The 12761-nt window shown below is 41.4% G+C and overlaps 1 protein-coding gene across 3 annotated transcripts in view; it reads left to right on the top strand.

Annotated features, from left to right (window-relative positions):
* Foxn2 (forkhead box N2) overlaps positions 1-12761 on the top strand; it is a 44054-nt gene that overhangs the window by 13834 nt on the left and 17459 nt on the right. For all 3 annotated transcript variants that reach the window (XM_032908704.1, XM_032908705.1, XM_032908706.1), the window contains exon 2: positions 7448-7998. In XM_032908704.1, the coding sequence (XP_032764595.1) occupies positions 7462-7998 (537 nt within the window). In that variant the 5' untranslated portion in view covers positions 7448-7461. The remainder of the gene's footprint in view (positions 1-7447; positions 7999-12761) is intronic.

Below are 12761 nucleotides of genomic sequence, written 5' to 3'. Positions count from 1 at the left end.
TACGCATTGAGCCAGTTCAGGTGTTGCAGGTTTTTTATTGTTATTAATTAATTGCGGAACAGTAGAAGAGGACCTCCTTATGTTAGACCATTCACAGTTTTTAAGGTGAAATATGAAGGATGAATAGCAGTTGTCTAGAGTTTTAGGTATGCTGTGTATGAACAATTTTAATGCACAGACATGCAAGGAAACTTAATTTAGGGACATATTATCAGAGTTCCTGTGTGTTGGAGTTTCCATGTCAACATACTATGGTCTAGGTTAAAAAAAAAAAGGCAAAAGCCAATTAGAATAAATTAGTCCCATGATTTAGATAATAGTGAATGCTTTCAAATTGTTTTGTTTTCAACTTAAAATAGAAACATTCACTTTGTTGGGTAGGAGGAACTTTTCGTTCAATTGAGCTTTTGTGGTTTTATTCTAAAATTTTGTTTTTTTTTTTTTTAAAGTAAGTGTATATGAGGGGGACAGGGAAGGAAGAGGGTGGAACACAAGCCAGAAGGGAACCGGAAGGGGATGCAGAATCTCTTAACTGGAGTTAAAGCGGTTGTCCAGTGTGAGTGCTGGGAGTCAGACTCAGCACACTGGGGCAGCAGTGTGAGCACTGAGCTCGCTCCAGCACTTGTGTTGGTTTTGAGACACAGTCTCACTATGCAGCCCCAGCTGGTCTGGAACTCACACAGAGCCCACCTTGCTTCTTGCATACTGGAGTTCAAAGGGATTAGAGATATAAGCCACCTATGGCCCCTATGGTACTGTTTTTTGAAATTATTATTTATGGTTAAGAGATTTCTTGTAACAAAATGTTGTGGGTTTCCCCTTTAATTAAATAGATCTTAGTATATTTTAAGAACATTTTTAAATTAAAAGTTTTACTTTATATACCCACAGGAGTCAGGGGAGGGCATTTGTCTGTCCTGCAGTTGGAGTTACAGATGCAGTCAGGTGGGACCTGTGGAAGAGCAGCAAATGCTCGTAACTGCAGAGCCATCTAGCACCGACACTTTAAGAATATGTATTACCATATTGATGCTAACAGTATTGGATTTTATTTATGGCCCTGAAACTAGTTTTGGAAGTCATTAAATATCTAAAAATTCACTGGTAAAATTTGCCCTTGGCTTTAAAGAATGAGTCAACCCATAGACAAGTAAATACACATATCCTTGCAGTAGTCCTGAATTTTAAACTATGAACTTTAGTGTGAAAAGCCGAGTTCTTCAACAGAACTTATTAGTTAAAGAGATGTCCATGACATAAGAGAGAAACGCTTGTGGTACTGTTGTGTGCACACATAATTGAGCATCTTGATGAATGTCGTTGGAAAGAGTGACCAGCTGTGGAGGTACTGGTCAGAAGGAGAAACATTGCCGTATTCCTATTCAGCCATTGTACATTCCTGGGTGCTGAAGTAGCCAAGCTGCTGCCCCCAGTTTTAGCAAGGATCCTTCGTTAAGGTCCTGCACGGTGCCTCCACACAAAGCCCAAAATGTTTCACACATCAAAGTCCAGCCAGACAGGCAGGCTGGAGTGCCCCCCATCTTTCAGTGTTTTGTTTCTTATACAGAAAAATAACAGGTTGGCTTACCATTTACCTCTTACAGGTGAATCAAATATTGCCTCGTTTTAACTTCCCCAAGAAACCAACAACCGTCAGGGATTTTTTTTTTTTTTTTGGAGATAAGCTGAAACAATGGATAGAAATAGCATTCTGTGCAAATTATTTACACAGATGCAGAACATAAACTCAGGGTGTGTCTGGGTGAGTTATGGAGAGAGAGAGAGGAAAATGGATTTAGAGAGAGGTTGCCATATTGCTTTTTTCTTTTTTAATTTTAGTGGTTTTCAGTGTTGTTGAAAGATGTTTTTTCCCTTCATCAGTTTTATTTCTCTTGTTACCAGAATTAGTTGAGAAGCAGTTTCTCCATGAGAACTCTGTCCCTGTCTCTTAACTAGAAAGTGCAGCTGCACACATTTTTGTTGTTACTAAGAGACAGTGGGTCTCATGCTGTGTCTCCTTAATCTGACCAGGAGGCACCTTTATCCCTGAGAGGCCATAATGCCTCAGTTGTCCTGCTACATGACATCATGTAGCAGTGTGATCAGATAGACATCCTTTTGCAGTACATACGGGATTTAGAAATCTGTTTTATTCATTCTGTGTTTATATGTGTACCCCTTAGTGTGTTGCACCACATGCATTCAGGGCTCTGAGAAGATCAAAGAGGACATTGGGTCCTCTGGGGCTGGAGCTGTGGGTGGTTGTGAGACGCCATGTAGGTGCTGTGAGGTCAGTCTTCTGCACGAGCAGTAAGTGCTTGTAATCACTGGGCTGTCTCTTCAGCCTTTATATTTGGGATTTTGAATCTGTCTTCTAGTCTCAGAATTGGGTGTTATGGAGTGGGCACTATTTATAATGGAGAACCTTAAAAAATAAAATGTTAAAGCCCTAGGAAATGCAGGGTTGTATTGTGGTCCCTGTCACAGTAACTGTTTTATTGCTATGAAGAGACACTGTAATAGCGAAGGCAGCTCTTAGGAAAGAAATCATTTACCTGGGGGCTTAGTTTTCAGTTTCAGAGGTCCTTTATCATCATGGCATCATGACAGGGAGCATGGTAGTGTGCAGGCAGGGTGCTGGAGAAGTAGGTGAGAGCTACACCATGATGAGGGAAGGGAGGATGGCAGAATGGTCAAGAGAGCTTGAACTCAGATCCTTCAGCCTCTGACTCCAGAGTGCTGGGAGTAAAGGTGGGTACCATCAAACCCAGCCAGAAGTATCTTGATAATAGCTAATAGATGGATTTTTTATTTAACTTGATAAATTTCTGAAAGAGGACAGTAGATTCTGAGGGGTCGAATATGAATGAATATAACTCTGTACATGTAAAAATAACTGTTTTCATTGTACCAGTTATATTGTAATTTGTTGCTTTAGTTTTTGTTCCTGAGAATACTATTAATAAGTAAAAACAACTCATTTTTCTAAATTTCTTAGGTTATCTTTTTAAAGATTTTTTATTCGTTGTGTGTGTGTGTATGTGTATGTGTGTGTGTGTGTATGTGTGTATATGTGTGTGTGTGTGCGCGCACACGCGCGCTTGCGAGACTGAAACCATGGGTGGTTGTAAGCCACCATGGTGCTCTTTTTAAAGATTTCTTTTATGTCTGAGAATGTTGGCATTGGGTACAGCTGGCAATAAGGAATTTCTTTTACGTTAATAAAATACTAAAAAATTTGAGATTTAAATTATTTTAAGTTGCTTAAATCTCAGAGATTGGAAGTATTGTATTAAGTGATACATTTGGTAGAGTCCAATTATAAATGCAGTACATGAAACAGAATGAGGAAGTGAATGTCGACTCTACAGAAAATGGGGAAACAGTTATTGCAGAAGTCTGAGAAGCCCCGCATGGTCATGGCTGCCTTGCCCAGCGCCTGTCCTAGGTTTGGGGACAGACACACTTGCTTAATTGTAGGATCCTTTCTGTAATTTCAAAACAAAAATGGACTAATTCATGTTATAGCTAAAGCTTTGTGATAGAATAGGCTATTATAATCATCTAAGAGGTGGTTTCTGTGTAGGCCTGGAGTTTTCTGGTAAATCTATGAGGTGTGGGTGTGGGTGTGTGTTGTGTAACTACTACAAATAAAATAATCTAGCACATTTTTCTCAAGAACCTTGAGCTTAAGTTTAAATTATAAAAATACATTAAAGAAAAGCTGGAAAGACTAATGACAAAGGCCATTACCACGTTAGCACTATAAACAGCTTTTAAATACACTTCCCTCTAGTTTTCACAGGTTCTTTTGTTTATGTCAGTAATTGTTTTAAATATACTTCCCTCTAGTTTTTACAGGTTCTCTTGTTTATGTCAGTAATTGTTTTAAATACACTTCCCTCTAGTTTTTACAGGTTCTTTTGTTTATGTCAGTAATTGTTTTAGAAGCTCAATTTTAGTGGCTACCAAATAGTAGATTGAATAGGTAATTGCAGGACATGAACGTTAATAATTTTCCAACTTTAGTGATTCTTTGGATATTTGTAAGGGTGGAGGTGGGAGAGGGAAAGTTGTAGAGGGGTTATAGATATACATGATCTAATTTATGTTTCTGGATGGGAATGTTTTTTAAATTACTAATATCTTTACTTGCTATATACCATGCACTGTGCCACATAATGATAACATCAGATTTTGATTTTAGTTTTCTTGATTGCTAGTGACGTTGAATATTTTCTCACACAGTTTTGCTATGACACTTATATCTGCTTTGGCAGACAGTGCTTGGATAGAGAGTGATTGTTAGTACGCCAAAATGATAGTGTAAAACAATTCCTTGGTATCCTTGAAAATACTGCCAATCTTGCTAAGGCAGTGCCAGCCTTCAGTGTCATCTTGAGTTTTCCACTTTCCGCTTTACCGCTTTCCTGTAATGCTGAGGCACATTTGCTGCCATTTATACTCCGTTCTAAAATAATGGTCTTTGGAAATTCATATCAGTGTGGTAATATGCCGGAATTGTAACAGGTTTGAGGGACACAGAATTATAGTGTGAACACCAGTCATGTTTATGAACCCAATAAAGGAATTTTTATAAACCATATTTGCCCCATCTAAATTAGTTTCTGATAATATTTAGTCGAGAGATTTTGATTTTTGAGTCCTGCTGCACTAAATGCACTCATGTTGTGTGTAGCAGAGACAGCTCAGGCAGTTCTTTCTGCTGGAGGGCATCCTCTCATTGCTGCACCACAGGAAAGGCTTTAGGGAGAGAGAGAGTGACGAAGTAGGTTGTCATCAGACATGAGGTGTCACAGCTTGTACCCTCTAAGTTTGATAACGAGGTTATTAAATATTAAGAGAGATACGGGCTGGGGAGGAGGCAGTAAACAGTCCCAAAACATGATAGACTCCTCAAGAGAGTCCCTTTTTTTAGGTGTCTTTACAATGGCTGCTCATATGATCCTCTGGCTCAAAGGTTGTAATTTATGAGGTTTAAATATTAAGTAGAGATGTATAAGCTGATGCACTTATTTTTCTTTCAGAAACTTGTTTGTAAGTTGATTTAATCTTGTTCATGGTTACAGCTTTCAGAATGAGAAAGGAGTGTAACATCTGGGAGGCTCCTTCCCGGCACCTCACACGCCAGGTGGCACTAAAGCACAGGCCTGTAATTCCCGCACTCAGAAGGTTGAAGCTGCAGGACCTGAGGTTCAGGTCATACTTGTGTACATAGGGTTTGAGACCCTGTCTCCTGTGTATACACTCTGGCCTGAGTAAAGAGCTCACTTGGTGTTTTAGCACTCTTGTTATGAGACTCTTTTAAAGGAACACTTCACGATATCTCTGCAGTTTTGGCTTTATCAGTTGTGTGGGAGTTCCTTGACGCTGAGTCTGCAGAAGAGACAGATATTCATAGGTGGCGTTCTATACTGTTCCCATGGTGTATTGCAACTAGAGCTTTGGTTCCGAGCTTGCCCGCATGGGTGTAGATGTTTAGCCTGAGTCGTCCTCATCTATAGAGTAAGGTTCATAATTGTCTCAACTTGAATTGATGGCTGACACCGCTTGCAAGGTGTGTCTGGCCCTCACAACCTTGGCTGATGTTATCACTATTTGAGAAATCAGTGGTAGCTCCCAGGATCCAATAGACAAGTTTCATAGTTCCTAAGTGGCTGGTGACTGTGGTCTAAGCAGAAGGAACCTCTACCGTTATGTCTCTCATTTTACTTAAGTAAGCATGAGTCAGTCCAATAGGTTATAGGCTTTTTGTTGGCTTTAAAAATAAGATACCTTTGTGTACACTGAAAGGAACTAAGTAGCATTAGTTTTTTCTTCCCTCTGGTCATCGGTGCTCTGGGAGGGGATATTTGTTATGGCAGTTCAAACCCTTATAATAATGGGACACGTTGAGGCTGAGATGATTGGTAATGCAGAGTTAGATAAAATATTGGATTTTTAACAAAAGCAAATTTATTCTGGATTTAACTTAGCCAATGAATTTTTGGAGTACAAAATTGGCAAGACAATATTAAATATGTTCTTACCACATAGAGAAGTAACTGTGAAATAATTTATTCCATTTATGTGGCCTTCTTTGGTATGTGTGTGTGCGCATGTGCATGCGTGCGTGTGTATGGGTGTGTGTTGCATCAGTTTCATTACATAGTCCTGGCTAATGACAAACTTGCTGTGTAGACCAAGCTGGTCTTGAACCTGAGTTACCGCCCTGAACTGCCTTCTGGATAATGAGGTTATAGGAATACACTGTTATGCTCTGCTAATTAGTTTATTTTAATCATTTCATGATTAATACATGTGCAACTTTATATATTATTCTGTTGGTTAAAATTAATGTGAGAAGTGTTTTTTCCTTCGGTATGACATATAAAAACAAGACTCGTTTACTTTTTAAAGATTTTATTTTATGTGTATGAATGCTTTGCTTACATGTACTTATGGGCACCATGTGCCTTTTACCCATGGAAGTTAGAAAAGAGCATTGGATCCTTTAGAAGTGGAGTTACGGATGGTGGAGCTGCCGTGTGAGTGCTGAGAAGTTCTCCTAGGTCATCCTCCACAAGAGCAACATGTGCTCTTACATGAGCCATTGCTACAGTCCTAGGAATGATAAATATTTAATGATATTTTAATGATAAATATTTAAGATTTGAAGATTTATTTGGAGTTATTGTCTCAGCACTTACAAATTTGAGTAGTTTAAAGATTGAACAATATGTATGACAATTACAGTAAAATATAGATACTTAGGATAAATTATAAAGTCATGATACAATCTGTTTATTACATTTATTTATGTGTGGAAACAGCTACATGATATATGTCACTGTGTACATGTAGAGATCAGATCAGAAGACAGCTTATAGGCATTTGCTCTGATTCTACCTGATGGGTTCAGGGAGTTGAACTCAGGTTGCAATGCTGTATCCATAGTGTGGCCGTGACTAGCCCCACTGTTTGCTAATAGCTACTACTGGTTATTGTACAGTAGGAACTTTACTATTTAAGATACATTGTTTAATTTTGTTACTATCAGCCATACATATGATTCTGTAAAGTTACATTTTATTTACTATTTATTCTTTCAAACAATATAAAGCAACTAGTATTTTGTATATATTGTAACTGTCAAAACTATATTATATTTAAATATTATATGGGGAGCTAGCATGGTGGTACACACCTTTATTCCCAGCACTCAGGAGGCTCTGAGTTTGAGGACAGTTTGGATTACAAAGAGAGGCCCTGACGCAAAAAAAGGAAACAAAACCCCAAATATGTATGTGTGTATGTTTATTTATTATATGGCATAATCAATTGCAAATTTTTCTCGATTTTCATATGTATATGTGAACATTTATTTTCTTTTCTAGAGTTTTAGATTTGTTATTATTATTAATTGGTAATTTGTCTTTTATTGCAGAAATATAGGAGTAAATGGGTCCAGTAATTGGAATGACTCCGGATAAGAGAGCTGAGACCCCGGGAGCTGAGAAGGTTGCAGGACTGAGTCAGATTTACAAAATGGGGAGTTTGCCTGAAGCTGGGGAAGCTTCTAGGCCAAAGGCCACTCTAGTAGGCAGTGACTCCGCAGATGACGAACTAACAAACTTGAACTGGCTTCATGAGAGTAGTAACCTTCTAACAAACCTCAGGCTCGGCAGTGAAGGCCTTCCAATGGTTAGTCCATTGTATGACATAGAGGGAGATGATATGCCATCCTTTGGACCATTGTGCTGCCAGAACCCAGAAAAGAAGTCAGCAACTTCCAAGCCCCCCTACTCCTTTAGTCTTCTCATTTACATGGCCATCGAACACTCGCCAAATAAGTGCTTGCCTGTCAAAGAGATTTACAGCTGGATCCTGGATCGCTTCCCGTACTTTGCCACTGCACCTACAGGCTGGAAGAATTCTGTTCGGCATAATCTATCCCTGAATAAATGTTTTCAGAAAGTGGAAAGAAGTCACGGCAAGGTGAGTGTGCATAAACCTCATTCTGTGTGGTGGGTGCCGAGTCAGGTTTGCTTGAAGCTAATTATAGTCTTCATTCGCGTTAATATCTATGATGTTTTAAAATTGCTCAGTGTTGAGAGAAACTTACTAAAATCACATTCCGTTGCCTTTGGCACCTGGATGGTTCTTTGACTTTCCTTCTTGGACTTGGGGCAGGGCCTTCAGCAGGCTGTGGTGGGAAAGCACTACCACTGTGCTGGCCGCAGACCACCTAAGGTGCTTCTTTGCATCTTTTTTTGAAGGTGTGTGCCTCTTTTTTAAAGATAATGTTTGTTTGTTTGTTTGCTTGCTTGCTGGCTGGCTGGCTCGCTCAGTCGCCTGCCTAATATGTCTGTCTGTCCATCCGTCCATCCATCCATCTGTCCATCCATCTGTCCATCCATCCATCTATCAATCACCTACCTATCTACCTACCTAATCTGTCTGTGTAGCCCTGGGACTCTGTAGACCAGCCAGACTGGCCTCAAACTCCAGAGATCCACCTGTCTCTGCCTCCCAAGTGCTGAGATTAAAGGTGTATGCCACCACTGCCCAGCAAATTTTATTTATCTTTAACTATATGTGTTTCTGGGTTTGTGCTTGATTACAATATCTTCAGAAGTCACAGTAGGATGTTGGATTCCCCAGAGCTAGAATTAAAGGCATTTGCGAACTGCCTAATATGGGTGCTAGGAACTGAACTTGGGTTCTCTGGAAGAGGCAGCACACTCTTTTAACCCCTGATGTGTCTCTATCTAGCCCTACTGAGTCAATAGCCCTGATTTCTTCAACTGTGTCAGGATATACATATCCTGTTTATCCAGCATAACTCATTTACCTTAGAGGTTTTCTGTAGATGTGGGAGGTATACAAAGGCAGTATTTTATTCTGTACGAGTGAGAAGTGTAGGCAGGCAGAGTGGAAAAGCACAATGAATGTGAAGGCTGAATGTCGTAAGTTACTAGGAGGACTTCAGTGTTGAAGTCAGAACAAGGTTGTGATAAGATTTTCCTTTCTTTCATTTGTGAATGATAGTGCATTGTCATCCTAAACCTGTCTGGGTTCTCTGTAAAAAGAGAATTGCACATCATGCCACACTTGGATATAGTTTTAATAAAGATATAGGGTTTGAAGAGTTGATAAGTTTTGCTAAGGGAACTCCAGGCTCATCAAATCACCCAAAAAGAAGTGGTGGCAAGAAGTTACTCCCTCAAGCAGAGGGAGCAGGCTGGGATCGGAGAGGACGGTGAGGGTCCTGGAGCCCAGAGTGGACAGCTGTGGGGGGGGCTGGTCACTTTCTCCTCTAGATTCCCTCCCAACTGTTGGGTATTGCCTGTGAGAACCACAAAGTCAATGTGGAAAAAGTGATTACTGTCTCAGAATGCCAAAATCCAACTTCTCTTTTATAAAGCTTTTATTTTATTTACTTTTTTTTTTTTTTCTTTTTTCTTTTTTTTTTCGGAGCTGGGGACCGAACCCAGGGCCTTGCGCTTGCTAGGCAAGCGCTCTACCACTGAGCTAAATCCCCAACCCTTAAAGCTTTTATTTTAACATTAAAGTTTTGTTTGTTTTCTCTTCACATGCTAGGGCTTCTTGATTTAGCTTAGGCTGGAACTCATGATCCTTCTGCTCCAGCCTCCCAAGTATGTTGTCATCACACTAGACTCAGCCAATGCTTTGGGGATACAGAGGCTATAAGCAGATATTCAGGGCAGCTTCTGGAAGGCAAGAACTCTGAGGGAAGCTGCCTAGGAAAGACAAAAGGAAGGGCCAAAGGAGCCCCCAAAGCGGGGATAAATGTAGCTCAGAAAAATGCCTGCCTGTCTTGGTAGAACACAGAACCAGCCATGCTCTATATTCCAAGAAGATAGTCTCAACCAGATGCCCTCGGAGTCACGTGATTATCATGGCGCTCCTAGGAGCTCTGAGTGCTGGTCAGGGTCAGACAGCTAAAGCTCTGTGTTGAGGTGTGGTGACCGAACCCAGGGCCTTGCGTTTGCTAGGCAAGCGCTCTACCACTGAGCTAAATCCCCAACCTGGTGCAGTATTTTCTAATTAGTAAATCCCGTCGGCAGGTTTGCCTCGCCCTGAGGTTTATGTTCCTGAATGAACACACACACACACACACACACACACACACACACACACACACACACACACACACAGCCTTTATATTCTTTATATTTTGATATACCTTAAACAGCTCAATAGCTGGTCCCCTACCTAACCTCTATGCGGTTGGTTAAACCTGAGTTTTACTTACTAAATCTATGTTCTATCTTGGCTGGGCTGCTCAGTTGGACTGAAGTCTCCCAGCTCCCTCACATAGCCGCAGCCATGCCTCTCTGTCCCCCACTCTTCTTAGGCATGGTGTCTCTTCTCCCTCCACACTTTCCTGGCATAGTGGATCTCTCCTTCATCCCTCTCTTCTCCTGGCCCCAAACCTAGGAATTCCCAAATCCTACCCCTGTGTCCCTCCCTAGCTATTGGCCATTGGCATCTTTATTACCAATCAGAACCAACTGGGGGCAGGGTCCCAGAAGTTAAGTGCAGATACTCATTCAAACAGGATTTGGGGGGAACAGAAACATTCATAATACAAGCAGCTGAAGGGGATGGTTCTGATGCTAAGGCCCTATTCCCCAATTAGTTCTTGATCGATCAATAAGGGCCAATTGCTGGGTGAAGGAAAGAGACAGGACTTCCAGGTCCCCATAGGCAGGCTGAGAAACAGAAAGAGGAAGGGAAATTTCACCATCCTTTGGAAAGAGATTGGGGGAGATTAGAAACGCAATCAGCTGAGGGCAGTTTTGGGTTGTTGAACAAGGAGAAGGTAACCGGGGGACTAAGCTAAGGGCAGATTAAGTGTGCTGAGCTAAGAGTATTGGGAAGGGCATGCTAGTCACAGGAGATTAGAAGTGCCCAGCAATTGAGCCAAGAAGGTAGGTTGAACTTAAGTTGCCACGTGTGTGTGTGTGTGTGTGTGTGTGTATTTATGTGTGTCTGTGTGTCTGTGTTTTTCATCCATAGATCCAATATTCTCTGGGAAGGGCTGGTAATGCAGTCCACCTGGAGCTGAAAGCAGGATTGAAGGAACTACATGCTACAAGCAGCTACAGTGTAGACTAGATGGAGGTTTAGTGGTCCCACCAGGAGGATTCCCTGAGAAGACAGGGAGGAAGGCTGGAAAGGGAGAGAGATGCTTAACTTCCCCTGTAGGGAACATTGAGAAGGTCGTGTTATAAGACAGAGAAAAGAAAGCTTTATTTTCAGAGGTCAGGAATGGGAAGTCCACACAGTCTAGCATTGGAAAATAGGAGATGGAAGGAAGGAGGATTCCGTAGGTGTGTACTATCCAGCCCCGTCCTGGCATCTCACACCCTTCAGGAGAGGTGTGGGGCAGCATGGGACCAGGCATGGCTGGTGTAGTGGTTTGAATGAGATCGTCTGTAATCTCCAACATTTGCATATTTGGTCCTCAGTGGTTGTTTGAAGAGGATTAGGAGGTACACCCTTGCTGGAGAAGGTATGTTATGGAGGTGAGCTTTCAGGTTTCAAAAAGACTCCTACAGTTTCCAGTGAGTTCTCTCTTTGCTTCCTGTTTGTGGATCGAGGCGTGTGAATTCTCTCTGCTGCTCCTGTCACTTTTGCCTGGTACCTCCACTCTTCCATCATGGACGCTAACCTTACAATAAGAGGGTTACTCTTACTGTAAGCCCTGGATAAACTGTTCTGTAAGTTATGGAAAGAAAAAGGTACCATGACCAAGACAACTTGTTGGAGGAAGGGTTTATTGGGGGCTTAGTTTTAGAGGGTGAGTCCATAACCATCAAGGTGAGGAGTGAGAGCTTGAGATACAAGCATGAGGCTGAGAGAGAGGAGACAGTGCTAACTGAGAGTGCTGTGGGCTTTGAAACCTCAAAACCCACCCGCCAGTGACACACTTCCTCTAACAAGGCTGCACTTCCTAATCCTTCCCAAATAATTCCACCACCGAGGATAGGTGCCCTGGAGGCTATTCTCATTCAAACCACCACAGTGGCCTTGGACCCATTAAAGATTTCCTTTTATTTATTTATTTTAATATGAGAGTGTTTTAGAATGCTGACAAGGTTGACCTGGAACTCACAGAAATCTGCCTAACTCATGGGGTTAAAGGCATGTACTACCGTGTCCAACCTATTCCATTTTCTTTTACATGTATGTCAGTAAATGCATGTGTATGCACATGTACATACAGGAGTCTGCAAAAGGCCAGAAGGCATCAGATCACCTGGAACTGGCAGCAAGGTGGTTGTAAGCTGTTATGCAGATGCCAGGAAGTGAGCCCAGGTCCTCTGTAAGAACAGCCAGTGACCTTAACCTTTGAGCCATCTCTCTAGTCCCAGGCTTGAACTTCTGATCTTGATCTGCCTGCCTCTGTCGCCTTAAATGCTGGGATTTTAGGCCTTTTCGTCCACACCTAATCTGAGCAGTTGAAATGTTCAGAGAAGAGGATGGGAGGTAAGAGCTAGGAAGGATACTGTCTGGAGTTTAGGTAGAGTTTGAGAAAGAGAAAAGTCTGTTCATGAAAAGTAGGATTCAGACAGAAATTGTAACACTGAAGCAAAAATTGGCAAGCTATCACAGGTAAGGTTAAACAGGAAGCTTAGGTATACTTACCAAACTCCGACTTGGTGCTTTTTATTTGAATTGCTTAGTAAGAATGTAAGGGGATCACTGACAGGAGTAGAAGTGACTCAAAG

This window comes from Rattus rattus, chromosome 7, assembly GCF_011064425.1.
Source record: "Rattus rattus isolate New Zealand chromosome 7, Rrattus_CSIRO_v1, whole genome shotgun sequence".
Lineage (NCBI taxonomy): Eukaryota > Metazoa > Chordata > Mammalia > Rodentia > Muridae > Rattus > Rattus rattus.
The sequence above is the reverse complement of the archived record's forward strand: the minus strand, read 5'-3'. Positions and strand labels throughout refer to the sequence as shown.